This window comes from Psittacula echo (genome assembly GCF_963264785.1).
Source record: "Psittacula echo genome assembly, chromosome: 2".
Taxonomy (NCBI): domain Eukaryota; kingdom Metazoa; phylum Chordata; class Aves; order Psittaciformes; family Psittacidae; genus Psittacula; species Psittacula echo.
Genome location: NC_137737.1, coordinates 5676549 through 5691179, shown reverse-complemented (window position 1 = coordinate 5691179; position 14631 = coordinate 5676549). Strand labels below are relative to the sequence as shown.

The 14631-nt window shown below is 48.6% G+C and overlaps 4 protein-coding genes across 5 annotated transcripts in view; 3 read left to right on the top strand and 1 right to left on the bottom strand.

Moving 5' to 3' along the window:
• Positions 1–14631, top strand: part of FYCO1 (FYVE and coiled-coil domain autophagy adaptor 1) — a 61127-nt gene that overhangs the window by 42374 nt on the left and 4122 nt on the right. The window contains exon 20 of one of the 2 annotated variants that reach the window (XR_013956191.1): positions 31–177. The gene's annotated coding sequence lies outside the window, so the exon portion shown is untranslated. Of the gene's footprint in view, positions 1–30; positions 529–14631 lie in introns of those variants that run through there. The other variant, XR_013956192.1, reaches the window with a different exon arrangement.
• Positions 2485–7296, bottom strand: LOC308217869 (C-C chemokine receptor type 9-like; the record flags this gene model as incomplete). The annotated part of the gene is made up of 2 exons (XM_080611266.1): positions 2485–3672; positions 7129–7296. 2 exons carry the CDS (start codon positions 7294–7296, stop codon positions 2485–2487), a joined length of 1356 nt encoding a protein of 451 aa, XP_080467392.1.
• The window catches only part of GLB1 (galactosidase beta 1), a 42334-nt gene continuing 34912 nt past the window's right edge, over positions 7210–14631 (top strand). Inside the window, exon 1 of the mRNA XM_080610037.1 lies at positions 7210–7348. Within this exon, the coding sequence (XP_080466163.1) occupies positions 7295–7348 (54 nt within the window). The 5' untranslated portion in view covers positions 7210–7294. The remainder of the gene's footprint in view (positions 7349–14631) is intronic.
• On the top strand, positions 9014–14279 carry TMPPE (transmembrane protein with metallophosphoesterase domain). Its single transcript, XM_080610038.1, has 2 exons — positions 9014–9152; positions 9819–14279. Exon 2 carries the CDS (start codon positions 9908–9910, stop codon positions 11222–11224), a length of 1317 nt encoding a protein of 438 aa, XP_080466164.1. The 5' UTR covers positions 9014–9152; positions 9819–9907; the 3' UTR covers positions 11225–14279.

The following is a 14631-nucleotide window of genomic DNA, read 5'->3' as shown; positions in this document are numbered from 1 at the left end:
AAAGCCAAGGATTTTTATCTTCTCCTTCAGAAAAGGGACAGCAGAGGAGGCTGCAGCCCAAAACTAGGAACATCCGAGTGAGAATGGCCTTAGAGAGAGGGGAAGGGAGCTGTGGAAGATCCCAGACATCTCCAGTGTTCCATCAAGTGCTCAGTGGCCATCCTGCTGGAGCTGTGGGTAAGGCACAGTGTCCCAAGGGACGTGTGAGAGGCCACAATAACCCCTCGCCTTTGGGAGAACCTCCCTTCCAAGGACAGAGCATCAGCTGAAGGCTGGGGACACCCTTGGGAGGCAAAGGTGGATTTTGGTGGGATAAATCCAGCTAAAACCTCAGGGCAGGGCAGCCTCAGGACCACGGGCAGCCCTGGTGGGACAGACCCCAGGAGAGAAAACCTGCCCCGGGGGTGCTGGAACCCTGACAGAGTGGGATGTGCGTGACCCTGTCACAACCTGACACCCAAAGAGCTGAAAGTTCAAGGCCGTGTCACCACCCTCAACAGTTTCACTTGCAGACCAAGCACGGAAGTTTCCCACTGTGGTTTGTAGAACAAAGATGCTTTTACCTGCTCTGAGAAGGCCCCAGAATTCAGGCTTCCGGGGCTGGGGAGAGGCTGTGCAGGGATGAGGAGCTCGAGGCTGCACAGCAGGACCCCAAGGTCAGCAGCTCTTTGGTGCTTGTTCTTTTGCATGACTCAAGGGCTCTTCTGGAGCTGGGAGGATCCTCTGTGTAGGAGCATCCTCATGCCCAGCCCTGGGAAGGGGTGGTGGGGCTCAGCTCCCCTGGCCTCAGAAACCTGTCCTCCCTCCCAAAACTGCACCCACTCCTCTCCTTGGGAGCCCAAACCTGCTCTGGGGTGCTCGGCTGCGGTCTCACATCCCAAGTGTGAAGTAAACCCTGTTAGCAAAGGTTTGCCTGGTGTGGGAAGGGCAAGTCCTGTCACTGGAAACAGGATTCCAGCCTGGGAAAGACACGAGGGAAGCAACAACCAGTTCATCCTCTCAGCATATGTGGCAGCGCCTTTATTTGACAGAATTTCAGCTTCCGTTTGCATTTGAGCTCAATGCAAATTGCAACCTCCTCCTCCCCCCCAAATCCTTCTTGTAGTAAAAACACATCCATCTTTCACCATTGTTTTTTTTTCCCTAAGGAAAAGGTACAAAAGCTTACAAAATCTTAATAAACACATATGAAACTAGAACCCCATCTGTCAGCTGGAAAAGCAGCACCAAACGGTGCAGAAACTTGTGTTCATCAACCTGCTTTAATGATCAATGTGCAATGAAACACCTTCTACCTGCAAGAAGTAATAATGACCAAGAAATAATGACCAATAATGCAAGAAACGGTGACCAGGAAGCAAAACTATTTCAATGTAGCTGCTTAAAACAAAGCCTCTGAGCACTACAACTTGAAGACTGGGAGGTGCAGGACAGGCAGGGAATGGCCGTGGGCACACCAAAAGCGTCATAGGAGTTGTGGGGTGCATTAAGAGCACACTGCTTTGGGGAGCCCCTGCCTCCACCAACCTGGAGTTTCAATCTAGATTTCATTAACATTAGGTTTGACACTTAATCTCTGTCTTACTGGCCCCAGGCTAAGTGTATTTTCTCACTGTTAGCAAAGATGCTAGTGAATAGCCTGTTGACCCACGGGCTTGGGTTTGCTTTCTGGTTTACTATGGCTTTCCCTCACATGGCAGATATCCCCAGGACAGACAACTCAGTGTCCCTGGTGGACTTGAATTTTTATTGTGAGGTGTGATTTGTTTCCAGTATCAAAATAAGGAACTGTAGCAAATAGATTGTACCCAATTTCACCTTACATCACACAGCTAAAGTATAGAACTACTTCTGCATCAGCCACTTGATTAACACAAACTATTGGCCTTTCTTTGCAAGAAGAATCACCTGTACAGGCACAGCAGAGCAGTGTCTGCACAGCCACAGAGCAGCACTTGCTAGTGCAATAAACCTAGGAGCTAAAGCCTGCCCTCCATTAGAGGGGAGAGGAGCTGGTGTAGGAGCGAGCAGGCTCCCCAGTCTGGCCACCTCCATAGGAAACTGGGTGGACAGCAAAAGAAGGCTGATCCCCCTCCTGCTGCTTCCTCTGCCTCCGTTGCTGCTGTAGCTGGTTTACCACCCCCCTGCAAGGCTTGTTCTGTCAGGCTGTGGTCCGAGCTGCAGATGGGACAGGTATTTACAGCTGCCTCAGAGACAGCTTTTGTCCTCTGACAGTTCTGCTTATGACTATGGCTCTATTTAGCGCCCTGTGCCAAAGGTTTCCCTTCCTTTCAAGCCAGCAAGCCCCAGTTGGATCCCATACAGCAAGGACGGGGTATGCAAGCAGCCCCCAGCCCTCCCCACTCCTCTAGGAAAGACTTTGGGATATACAGTTTCCAAAGAGTTTGCTTCCTCTGGAGCAGGGCAGAGACAAACACTTAACTTACAAGAAGACTTGGCAAGGAGGGGCCATAACAGAGGAGGTCAGTGGTTGGACTTGACGATCTTAAAGGTGTTTTCCAACCTTGTGGATTCTATGACTCTATGATTAAGTGTGCGCTTGAGAGTGAGGCAGCTCCTTACTCGTCGCCTCCCCAGCACAGCGAAGGATCGGTGTGAGCTGTGCTCATGGCTGTTGCAGGCAGAGGAGCACTGGTCTTGGCCCCTGCTCCAGTGGAAGCCACCACTCGGCATTGCCCTGCCCAGCGCTGTCCTGAACCGCTCACCAGCAAAGGCATAGAGAAAGGGGTTGAGGCAGCTGTGGAGGAAGGCGATGCTCTGGGTGACCTGCAGTGCGATGTCCAGCCGCCCGGCAGCATCACAGCTCTGTGTCGCCCTGGCATAGGTGCTGATAGCTTTGACCAGCAAAACAATGTTGTATGGGAACTGGGAGAGGAGGAAAGCGGTGATGATGATGATGATGATCTTCAGTGACTTCTGTTTGTGGAGTCTTTTGGCTTGCAGGAGGGTGTTGATGATAAGGGTGTAACAAATGATCATGACAAGGAGCGGGAGGAAGAATCCAAATGTGACTTTCAAGGCCAGAACAGTAACTCTGAAATTCATGCTGATGGCTGGTGGATATGTGATTTTGCAAACTGTTATGTCACCCACCTGCATGCTTTGGCTGTACATGATTTCTGGGATGCACAGGCTCATGGATGCCAGCCAGACAGCCCAGCACATCAGTTTGCTGCGCAGGAGCTGCCTTCGCTTAGAGGCGTTAGCTTTCGTCACCTGGACAATAATGATGTACCTGTCCAAGCTGATGCAGGTTAGAAACAAGCTGCAGCTGTAGAAGTTGATCTTATACAAACTGTTGACAACTTTGCACATGAGGTTCTTGAAGATCCAGCCATCGGAGGCAGCCTTGGCCCAGAAGGGGAGGGTGAAGAGGAGAAGCAGGTCTGCAATGGCCAAGTGCAGCAGGTACTGATCCATCATGCTCCTCCTGAAGCAGTGTTTGCAATACACGAGCACGACCAAGGCATTTCCCACCGTGCCCACAGAGAAGATGAGCCAGAAGAACACAGGCAGGAAGGCTTGAGCAAACTGCCTGACCTGCCTCATGTCACACATGAAGTCCATGTTGTTCACCGGGATTCCATACAAGGACAGCTCTGCACTGTCGTTCCTGTAGTATTCCAGGTTGGTCTTGCCGGGGTGGGTGACCTACAATGAGACATCAGGTAAATTTGTGTTGAGAGGTGGCTCAGTAAAGCTTAAGTTTGCCTTTCTCCACCAGATGCAGTTGAAGATCCCCAATATATTCCATTTCAGATGGGAAAGAGCAAAGGCTGCCAGTGAAATACAGCACATTTCAGACTGCTTGAAGTGTGTGGCATGGCAGAGATGTATAAAAATGACCTGTTGAGTAACAAAGTCTTTACGAAGGAGCAGTTCACCACCTCCAGCCCACTTCAGCCATTAAAATGGCAGGTGGTGAGATCTCTGTCAGAACATGCAAATCACTGTGGGCTCAGCAGCTTCAAATACTTCAGCTTCAAAATGCAAATACAGCTTCAAAATGCAAAATCCCCCCTTGGAAAGAGGTGGGGAAAGAGGCTTTTTGTGGGACAGCATCAGTGGCTCAAGAGACGCAGAAAACTGATGCCGGCAAAGAGAGAGGAAAGAAAAAGGAGATGACACAGCATCGTAGCTGTATACTCACTACACTTGCAGCAGCCATCTTCACCCAGAGCTTCACTCAGTCTTGAAGGAGGCTCCGTGACCTGGAGAGGAAAGATGCAGGGAAAACAACTGATCTGAAACAGCTCTGAAGTAGAACTGTGACTTTTTGCTATCTTCTTCTTTTAATGGAAAACTTCAACGTTTTGAAATGCTTCTGGCTGGGAGACAAACCAACCACACAGAAACTGATGTCGGGGTTCTAATTATTTAGCTGTTTTCATCATCACACCCAGCAGTCACGTCACTTTGAGGTTTATGTGGGCTGAGATGGGTGTGTGCTCCCTCCCAGGACCCCAGCCCAATAAGACCTGTTACAGGCTGTTTTCTCTGCATGGTTTAGGTGGCTCAAACACAATGTTCTCTTATCAATAGCAAATGGAAGACCTCTCACAACCATCATTTTTCTGCTCAGTTTTCAGGCACAACTCTACAGTTTGGGCAGAGAGGTGATTCAGAGCAGCCTGAGGAGAAGGACTTGGGGGTGTTGGTTGAGGAGAACTGAACATGAGCCACTTCAGTGTGCACAGCAGGTCGAGGGAGGTGATCCTGCCCCTCTGCTCTGCTCTTGTGAGACCCCACTTGCAGCACCGTGTGCAGTTCTGGTGTCCTCAACATAAGAAGGACATGGAGCTGTTGGAGCAAGTCCAGAGGAGGCCAGGAGGATGCTCAGGGGCTGGAGCACCTCCCGTATGGAGACAGGCTGAGAACATTGGGGCTGTTCAGCCTGGAGAAGAGAAAGCTGCGTGGAGACCTCAGAGCAGCTTCCAGTGTCTGAAGGGGGCTACAAGGATGCTGGAGAGGGACTCTTCATCAGGGACTGTAGCGATAGGACAAGGGGTGATGGGTTCAGACTGAAACAGGGGAAGTTCAGGTTAGATCTAAGGCAGAAGTTCTTCCCTGTGAGGGTGCTGAGGCGCTGGCACAGGGTGCCCAGAGAAGCTGTGGCTGCCCCATCCCTGGCAGTGTTCAAGGCCAGGTTGGATGGGGCTTGAAGCAACCTGGTCTAGTGTGAGGTGTCCTTGCCTATGGTAGGGGGTTGGAACTGGATGATCTTAAGGTCCTTTCCAACCGAAACCAGCCTGTGATTCTATGATCATACCACTCGCACTCCAAGAAAGTTTCCAAATCACAGTTCAGGCTCAGTTCCAGTTATGGGCTTGGTTTTGGATGAGCTCAGCTGTGACTGGGCACCACACTCCAGCATCAGCAGCATGGCACCTCTTTCCAAGGGGAAAGAGCTCGGGTGCTCTGTACTCAACTGCAAAATCCTAGCTAAGGTGTCTTTGTACTCTCAATAACCAGTTATCATGCTGAAACTCCTCCTGCAGCAGGTGTAGGTTTGTATGTGCTGGTACCTCTGTGCAGTTGCGTGGCACATGGCTGCCTGCCAGTGGATCCATGGAAATACCCCTAATTCCAGCTAGTTTGGCCCTCAGTGTAATGCAGTTGGGAGAGCTACGTTAACTGCAGTATGATAAAGGCATGCCCATGGGCAAAGCCTCTCATGCAAAGGATCTTCATGTCCTTTGGTCTCTCCTTCATGAATCTGAGCCTTCACATTCTGTATTTCAGTGACTTTAATTAGGCTTAGCTTAATTCTCCCTAGAAGCAAAGTAATAAATGTAACTTAATCTACCCACTTCACACAGACAATTCCACTGTCCTAGAAGTCTTCAGAGCAGAACATGGGCAGCTGATTATCCTGTTTGTTCTTTTTCTGCCACGTCCCACTTATTCAGTGGGCGCAGCTGACACCATCACCATTTTTACCGCGTTGGTGGGAACAGAAGCAGGCGAATAGTGTGAACCTTACAAATCCTCTTGCCATATTGGTTCCCTGTTTGCATCCTTGCTCAGGGCTGTCCCCAGGTAATTCATTTTGAGCCAAAGCACAGACGATGGGCTCAGTTCTTGCAATACCAGCCTGGATCGTGAAATAACCTGTCACTTCCCTCCAGCTCATGTCATTACAAAACTAAGCATCTCTGTTTGCCTTACAAATACATTGCTTTCATGCTCACCAAGAGAACTTTCAAGTGTAACACTTCTTTTCGGTTTGCTTTAAGTGGGAAAATGACAACTACCAGCATTTCTTCTGTGTCTTCGTTTACCTTCCACATACTCACTTTTGAGCCCAATTTAGGATTGATTTTTAAGCTCCTCATTCAGTGTGTGTGCTAAGGGCAGAGGCACACGCAGCTCCATGTGCTGAGCTTAAAAACCAAGAGATTCTGCAGAAATAGAACAAAACTGGGGGTTACACCCTCTGCTGAGGCTGACCAAGGGGTTTCCTTTCTCACAGTGAAAACTGCTCTGCGCTTGCACTAGGTATATCTCTTAACATACCTGTTTTCCCCTACCAGGGTAAAGGGAGGACATAAACCTGCCTCTGTCCAAACAGGCTCAGCAGCCCCTCCGCTGCTCTGTCTGTGGCTGTGATCCAATGCCATAGAATCCCAGAATGGTTTGGGTTGGAAAGGACCTTAAGATCATCCAGTTCTAACCCCCCTGCCATGGGCAGGGACACCTCACACTAAACCACATCACCTAAGCCTCCGTGTCCTCTATGAGGAGCATGTTTGTGCTTGGTGAGGTCGGTGCCTCTCACACACAAGCAAATCCCGTTATCTAGGAACTTTCTATAGCTCAGAACACTCGAGACAAGACTGCCCATGACAGGTCCCCACAGCCGCTCCTTGTTTCCCCAAGGCAAGACAAAGCTCCTGGGTTACTCCTGACAAGCAGGAGCTGCTCCCGGCTAAGGAGTCTCTTACCTTCAAGCAGAGACAAGATGACCCTGCAGAACATCATTCCCACCCGAGACACCTGCAAACACTTTGCAAATCAAAAGCATGGTTCTATCGATCTATAAATCACACAATTTCAGCCTTGCAAGCTCCTGCTACCCGACCTGCGGATTGGCCCATGGCTGCCAACCGGGGCAGGGCCATCTGCGAGCGGGGCGGAGCGGGCCCTGACGAGCTTTGTCGGGGCGGAGCGGGGCCTGACGGGGCAGGCGTTCCGTTCTGCGGACACCGCCTCGTCCTGAGGCGCTGGGCTGAGGAGCGGCCGCGTCCCCGCCGGTTCCCCACCGCCATCCGTCATGCTGCGGCTGCTGCTCCCCTTGGCCGGGCTGGCGGCGATCCTCCGGGCCGCGGTGAGTCCCCCCGCCGCTTCCTCCGGGGGTTCGGGGCGGCCCTGGGCTGTGAGGGGCGCGGGGGTTGCCGGGCGGACATGTCTGCCCGCGGGTGGGGGTGGTTAATTCGGTCCGTTTCGCATTAACCGGCTCCGGTGGTCACGGGTGGTGTTACCCGGGGCCCGTGGCTACCGGGGCCGGGTCCTTGTCCCGTCAGGCCTGGGCCGCGCCGGGACCTCGCTGCCTGCGCTGAGGAGGGGCGGGCGGTGCGGCCCTTGCACCGCGGCGGGGGGGACACCGTCGTCCAGGAGCGCATCCCATGGGAAGCTTGCTCTGCTGTGGTGTGTGCAGGGAGAGGAGCTTGTCCTGCTCTGCCCAGGTTCCGCAGCCGCTCTCCTGCTGCTGTCGTGCGCAGTGGGTGCCATAGCAGGTGCCCGGGCACATCCTGTGTCCCTATATCCGCTATGGGAGCCTTGTTGCTGGTGGCTGGAGCTTGAAGGCCAGCACTGATGTTCCCTTAGCAGGCGCTGCAGCTGGGTGATGCACGGGTGGATAAGGCACAGGTTGCCCAGAGAGGTGGTGGATGAACCATCCCTGGAGACATCCCAGGCCAGGCTGGATGTGGTTCTGGGCAACCTGATCAGGTTGAAGATGTCCCTGCTCATTGCAGGGGGTTGGACTGGATGAGCTTTGAAGGTCCCTTCCAACCCAAACCCTTCTATGGTTCTATGAAAATACTTCAAAAACATATAGAGAATTCCAGGGATTTGCTGCAGCGGGAGGTTGTAGAAACAGACCAGGTTTAACAGGTCCCGAAAGAGGATTAGCCAAATTAAAATACATTGGGTTAATAAAACAATCCAAAAAGGACCAGGCAAGGATTTGCTTTCCAACATCCCTGATACAGGAGCTTTGTCAGCTGGAGAGCGAGGAGAGCAGCCACAGACAGTGGCCAGGGCCAGATTGTTTCCTTAAACAGCATTTCTTATTGCTGTTGTCCAGACAGGATGTGGCCCGGTGTCTCAAGGAGCTGTGGGCTCACACCAGTAAGGCATTTCTCATGCTCTGATCTTCCTGGCTCTGCTGATTTGCTGCAGAGGCATGTGTGTAAAATAGCTTTGTACCAGCTGAGAGGGCTGATCATTCTCTATCAACCCACAGCTCCCTGAGCAAGCAGTGAGGGAAGGGGACTTGTTAAAACTTGGTCTAGTAATCCAAATACAGCGGGGTCCTATCATCACAGAGGTGCCCATGTGCTTTGAAAGGAGCTCGGGGAAGTACGTGCTGCAGATAAGCAACCTGGCAAACTGGGTTTGTAGACTAAGGGGCTCAAGCTTGCTGCAGAGCACCACAGGGCTGCTTTTGTGCCCTAGTTCTGAGGTATTTCTGGCTGTAAAGATTGCTTTCTTTTTCTCTAGTCAAGTGTGGGCTGAGAGAGAGGAAGGGTTCTGAAAGTGTGTGTATGCTGCTGCATGGCTTTAAATAAGGCGCTTTGTCATCTCAGCCTTGTCTCTACTGTATGTTATGAAAGACCAGTAGGTTTATTGTAACTAGAAATGTGCAAACTTTAGAAGAAGCCCTATGAACTCTGCACAAAATACAGGGCAAACAGGGAATTACGGTGGGATTTAAACATAACTGGTGCTTGCTTATTTGCTTTCAGTCTGGAGCAGAGATGCGTTAGACTTAGTGCTCCCTTTACTTCTGCAGGAGCAGTGTGTGATGTGTTAGTCCTTTTTCAACATAATTGCATCTGTTAGACCAGGATGTGCGTGAGTAGCTGTTGAGCCTTGGGAGCTGTACGTGTAGTGGAAGTGAGCAGGAGGTGAGTAGCCAAGCACAGTGTGGTTTCACTGGCCCTACTGATTCTGAGGGCTTTGGGGAAGTGTTTTGCAGCTGGAGGCAAGGATATGTGTAGCTGCATCTTGTAAAGCTTCTGGTCCCACAGTTGCATCTGATGCTGTTCCAGTGGGGACTTCACTGCTGCTGCAGCATGCATTAGTAGAGTCCCTTGCGTTCAGTGAGCACGATGTGGGGTGATACCTGCTTTTGAGATGGAGCCGGCTGCTCGGGCAGAGCAGAAAATGTGTGTGTGTGTGAAGTTAACAGCAGAGCATTAGTCCCAGAACGTGTGTGAGGCTTACAAATACTGTAATGATTGTTCCTAGACTTGTTGCATCACTGTTGTGATCTGCTGCCATCTACTATAAGGAAGTCTTAATGAGGAAAGAGTGTACTAAGAAGTAAAAGGGGGTGGAAGGAGTAATTGAGGGAAGCAGGCAAAGAGCTTGAAAGGGGACTGCCAGAATCCAGTGTTTTCAGTTGTCTGATTTATTCCACACCAGGAAGTCTCCTCTCTGTCTCTATGATAGTGATTCTGCATGACCCAGTCTCTTGTAGCATGTACAGAGTAACAGTCCTTCATTGCAGGCTGGGAAAAAGGGAATGTCTGTGCTGTTTTAAATGGGCTGATACTGGTTCCTGGTTGCAGGCTTCGTTGACCCAAGGCATCCCTTCATAACCACATTATTGCCTACTGGAGACTCCTGCAGAACAAAAGGGACCGGTTGGGAAGCCAAGATGATCTCCTTCAAGCAAGTGTCCCTTGAAGCAAAGGCTGCAGTGGCTGCAGGAGTGGTTTTCTTCTCCATGATGCTGTCGCGGAGTTACCTGTCAGAAAAGCTTGACCTCAGGATGCGGCGCTGGCTCCTGAGGCTGCAGATGGCACTGTTTGCTAATGCACTCATGTTGATAGGATCTCTTCATGTGTGGAGAAGTATAGTTACCACGTTCTCCAGGGCTTCGGTTGCCAGCTCGTTCTGTTTCATGCCCTGGAAAATAGCTGTGTTCATGTTTCTGGCTCTGGCTCATTCAAGCTTCTTCACGATGCTGTTTCTTGTTGCGGAAGAGCCCTATTTCTTTTCTTTAGCTGCCTACACTTGCCTGGGGGCCTATATCATCCTGATGTTCTTCCTTTTCACTCTAGGCTCTGTAGAGCAGGCTTACAAGTTGTTGGCTGGGAAAGGCGCTAAGGCAGGCACTGGCCACAAGAACAGACCAGCTATGAAACCAGTCTTGGCAGTGCTGCTGACTGTTGTGCTGACTGTTGTGGGGTTGTTAAATGCCTCCCAGCCTCCTGCTGTGAATTCCGTGGAGGTTCCAGTTCACAAGCTGCCCTCAACAATGAATAACCTGAAAGTGGTGTTGCTTTCAGATATCCATCTGGGGCCTACAGTTGGGAAGACCAAGCTTGCCATGATTGTGAGGATGGTTAAGGATTTAAAACCAGATATCACTGTGATTGTTGGGGACCTGACTGACTCTGAGGCAGAGATCCTCCGACCTGCTGTTGAGCCTCTTGGAGAACTTGCCTCCCCTCTGGGGACTTACTTTGTCACAGGAAACCACGAGTACTACACATCAGATGTTAGCAACTGGTTTGAGCTGTTAAAATCATTTAACATTCGGCCGCTGCATAATGAGAATGTGAAGATTGTTTCACCACAGAGCACTGAGGACTGGTTTTGTCTGGCTGGCGTTGATGATATTGAAGCAGATGCCTTGCACTACTCAGGACATGGCATGGATTTAAAGCAAGCCCTGGAAGGTTGTAGCAGTGAGCACGCGATAGTGCTGTTAGCTCATCAGCCTGTTGCTGCCAAGTGGGCCCTTCGGGAGAGACCAGACATCAACTTAATTCTCTCTGGCCATACTCATGGAGGGCAGATTTTCCCGCTAAATGCAGGAGCTTATTTGCTGAATCCATTCTTTGTTGGCTTATATAAAGTTGGGCAGAACACCTTTGTGTATGTCAGCCCGGGGACGATGTACTTTGGAATACCCATGAGGCTGGGCAGCAGAGCTGAAATAACAGAGATAATTCTCCGTTCTCCTTGAGGAGTTTTCCATTTGGCAGGCTTGTACCATCCTTTTTGGTCAGTATCTTGGCTCTTTTGCTCTGGAAGCCCACGCTGTTTCAGGGAAGCTGGAGAAGATACGTTGGGGTGGACTTCAGCAGGTTCTGTTAAGTGTGAGCAGAAAACACCAAATGTATCTTGGGCCTGTGAAACAAATGGGGGCATTTTAAAATACTGAAGAAATTAATTCTTTGTGTTTATTATTATTATTGAGGTTCTGCATTTAAAGATAGCACTGATGTGACAGTGACAATGAGTCCTGTGTGTGTTCAGCAATATCTGTGTCCTGCAATTGCTTCATGTTCCGCTGTTCATTATCCATCAGGAGCCACCTTCTCTAGTCTCAGGCAGGTGAAGTTCTGATCTCTTGCAGTGAAATCATTTGTGCATGTTTTGCAGAAGCGATTGAAGAGTATCCACGAAGTCTGTAAACTCCAGAAACCTTTTGCTAGGAATGTTCTGGGAAGGGAATGGTTTTAAGGGTATTTTCTTAGCTGTCTGCAGCATGCACTAGGGCTTCCAGCCCGTGTTGTTACCAATACAGGAAGTGGCCATGCATCAGGCCTTGAAATCCATTTTTTTTCTAGTTCTAAAGCTGGGGAGACTGATACCAAAGGGTGAAGCAGCTGTGTTTCTGCAGGCATTTCCCCTAGGACAACTGAGCATCTGATCATTACTTGCTGAAAATAGCTCTCATAAAAGCAAATAAGAGAGAAAACTTGGAATCTCCAAACTTCTCTTGCTGTCTGTGCATACAGGACCTCCTATGTAAAGCAGAAAATCCAAAGCTGAAATAGTCTCTTTTCATTCTGCACGTTTTTTGTTGATGCTTGATTGATCTTCTGTGATTTTTCTCTTAACAAGAGTAAGGAAATGCTGTTTGAAAACAATGCAAACGGATTAATGCTTGAACTTTGTTTGAGGTTTTAATATTTCAAGTAAATGGTGCCCTATTTGAGAATACTGAACTCTGCAGCAGGTGACTTCTCCTTAGTAGCATTTGTTTATCAATGTCCTGGTTGTCTGATAGCAGAACAACTGCTGTAGAAAAATGAGGGATGGAGATTGTCTTTCCTGGAAGGGCTTAACACAAATCCATATAATTCTGGGCATATAATTCCATGCAAGTCTTGCTTTTTCATCTCCGTTTTCATATAAGAAAGCCAGGATGTGAATTCACGTGTGTGTATCATCCAGGATGATGAAGCAGTTGACTTCTGTACATCTTTCTCTCTTCTCCCCTTCAGCCCCGGTGTTGCTGAATGAAAACCATGAACAATACAAGTCTGGGAATCCTGCCTTTGAAGTCTGTAGCTGTAGCCACAGAGTGTCCCTTGCTCTGCCTTTCTGCCCACCAGTACCTGGGTTCCTCTCAGGCAGACCCATGTAGCATGTGGCGAAAGAGATCAGTGCTTACACAGGAGACTGAGGATGGCAAGACCAGGTGGTGTTCAATCTTTTCCTGCTTTCCTTGTGATCCTGAACCAGACACACTGCTGGTTTGTTCTTCAGCTCCTGTCATCCTTTTGCAGGAGGAACGTGGGGTGTATTTGAACAGTACCACAGGCTTTGTGAAGTTGAGCTTTTCTGTATGTGACATTTCAGTTTCACTTCATCCACTCCCTTCAGACACCCCTGCCCTGGCAGAGTTTCGAACTGCTAAGCTGGTTTTGTATCCTCTTCCTCTCTTCAAAAGCTTTCCTTTTTACTACAGGAATATTGAGAAATAGGGCAAATGTGTCATGTGCTGGAAGGTTGGTAGAAGACTTGGAGGAGTCAATGAAAACTGAGCACCTCATCAGCCAGGCTTCTTACTTGCTGGACTAGATAATTGTTCCCCAGCGCTTGTAACTTTATGAACTTCTATATGCTTGTGCCGTAATATCTGCTTAATTATCCTGAAGTTTCCACATGTATTTAATACCACCCATATGGGATCCAGCTGAGGTTCTTTCCCATCAGTAGTGTAATGTCAAACGATCTTATGTAGAGAGAATCTTGATAGCCTGTAACCCTCTCTTACCACCATGCCTTCAGTTAAAAGCAATATTCTGAGCTTAGTAGTGCAGAGTGTTCACTCTAGGCCAGTGGTCCAGGAGGACAGCTTTTCACTTGTTAGGTTGAGGGTTAAGCCTAACACAGTAAATAATTCCATATTTATTAGGTGGAATACATTTTTAAACAAGTTTTCTCACCGGGATGCTTTTGTGGGACTGGTTTTAGGTAGTATTAGCTTCTCAGTGAGTTGCTAGTATTATTTTTCTCTTTTTCCTCTCTATCCTTGTTACTTCTCTCTTCACTCTGTCCCACTGTGTGCAAAAACCTAGCTGAAGTGGGCCTTCCATCACAAGGGTGCATAGATGGCTTCTTCCATACGTTGTCCGTGCCTCAGATCTCTGTGTATCCTTTCAGGACCAGATGCACATCCTTTTAGGAGTGCTCATATTATCATTTCATGAATCTATTGAGTACTCCCAGTGGAATTTAGTAGTTCTACATAATTTTTAAGTCTCTCCCTCTGAAACCTTGATGGTTATCACTTCCAGTGGTTTCTTTCTGTGCCAAAACACTTCAAAGCCTTTTCCTGATTTGCCTTTTTCTTTTTTAAGCATGGATGGAAAGGATTCTAGATCAACTTTCTCTTTGATAGTAAGAGGAGTTAACCTCTTCTGAAATCTAACAGCAATCCCTAATTATCCTTCAAGGCTTTCTCCATACTTTTCCCCATTTGACTCGAATATTCACCATGCGGACCTATGTTCAGTATTCCAGATGGGAAGAAAATTGCTGTGCTGCTTTTTTTGTTTGTAATGATGTTTTATTTGGTGTGTATGGAATGTATTTGATTTGGAGAACTTAAATGAATATATATTTCTTCCTAAAAAGGCCAGTTTGAGGGGTTGGGAGGAAATTAATCACTGTAAGGATAATACCAGAATGGAACAGTATCATCACTCTGTGGAAGTTATATTTATTACATTAAGTAATCAGTATAGAGTGGATTTGAAAATATGTAAATTGTGGTATAAGAAATGCTTTAAATGTTGGGATTTAATAAAACTTTATTTGCTTATTAAGAAAGATGCCTCTGAGGACCTTTTCTTTTGTACCGCTATTTACTGTAGCAGTTCATGGTGAATTGTTCTAACACACTAGTTCTGTTTGCCAACGAAAAGGTGCTGACGACAGATGTGAGTAGTTTGGGGAAGTCTTGCACCAGCACTGTGGGGCATGGTGGAAAGTGGGAAAGGTAAGGCCACTTCAATTTGCCTCATGCCTCTCCTAGGGGGAAGAAGTGCAGTTTGAAGAGATGAGGATGTGATGTAGAGAAATGGAACCCTGCAAGGGCAGAGAAAAGATACTGAGAGGACTTTTGGGGAAGGAGCA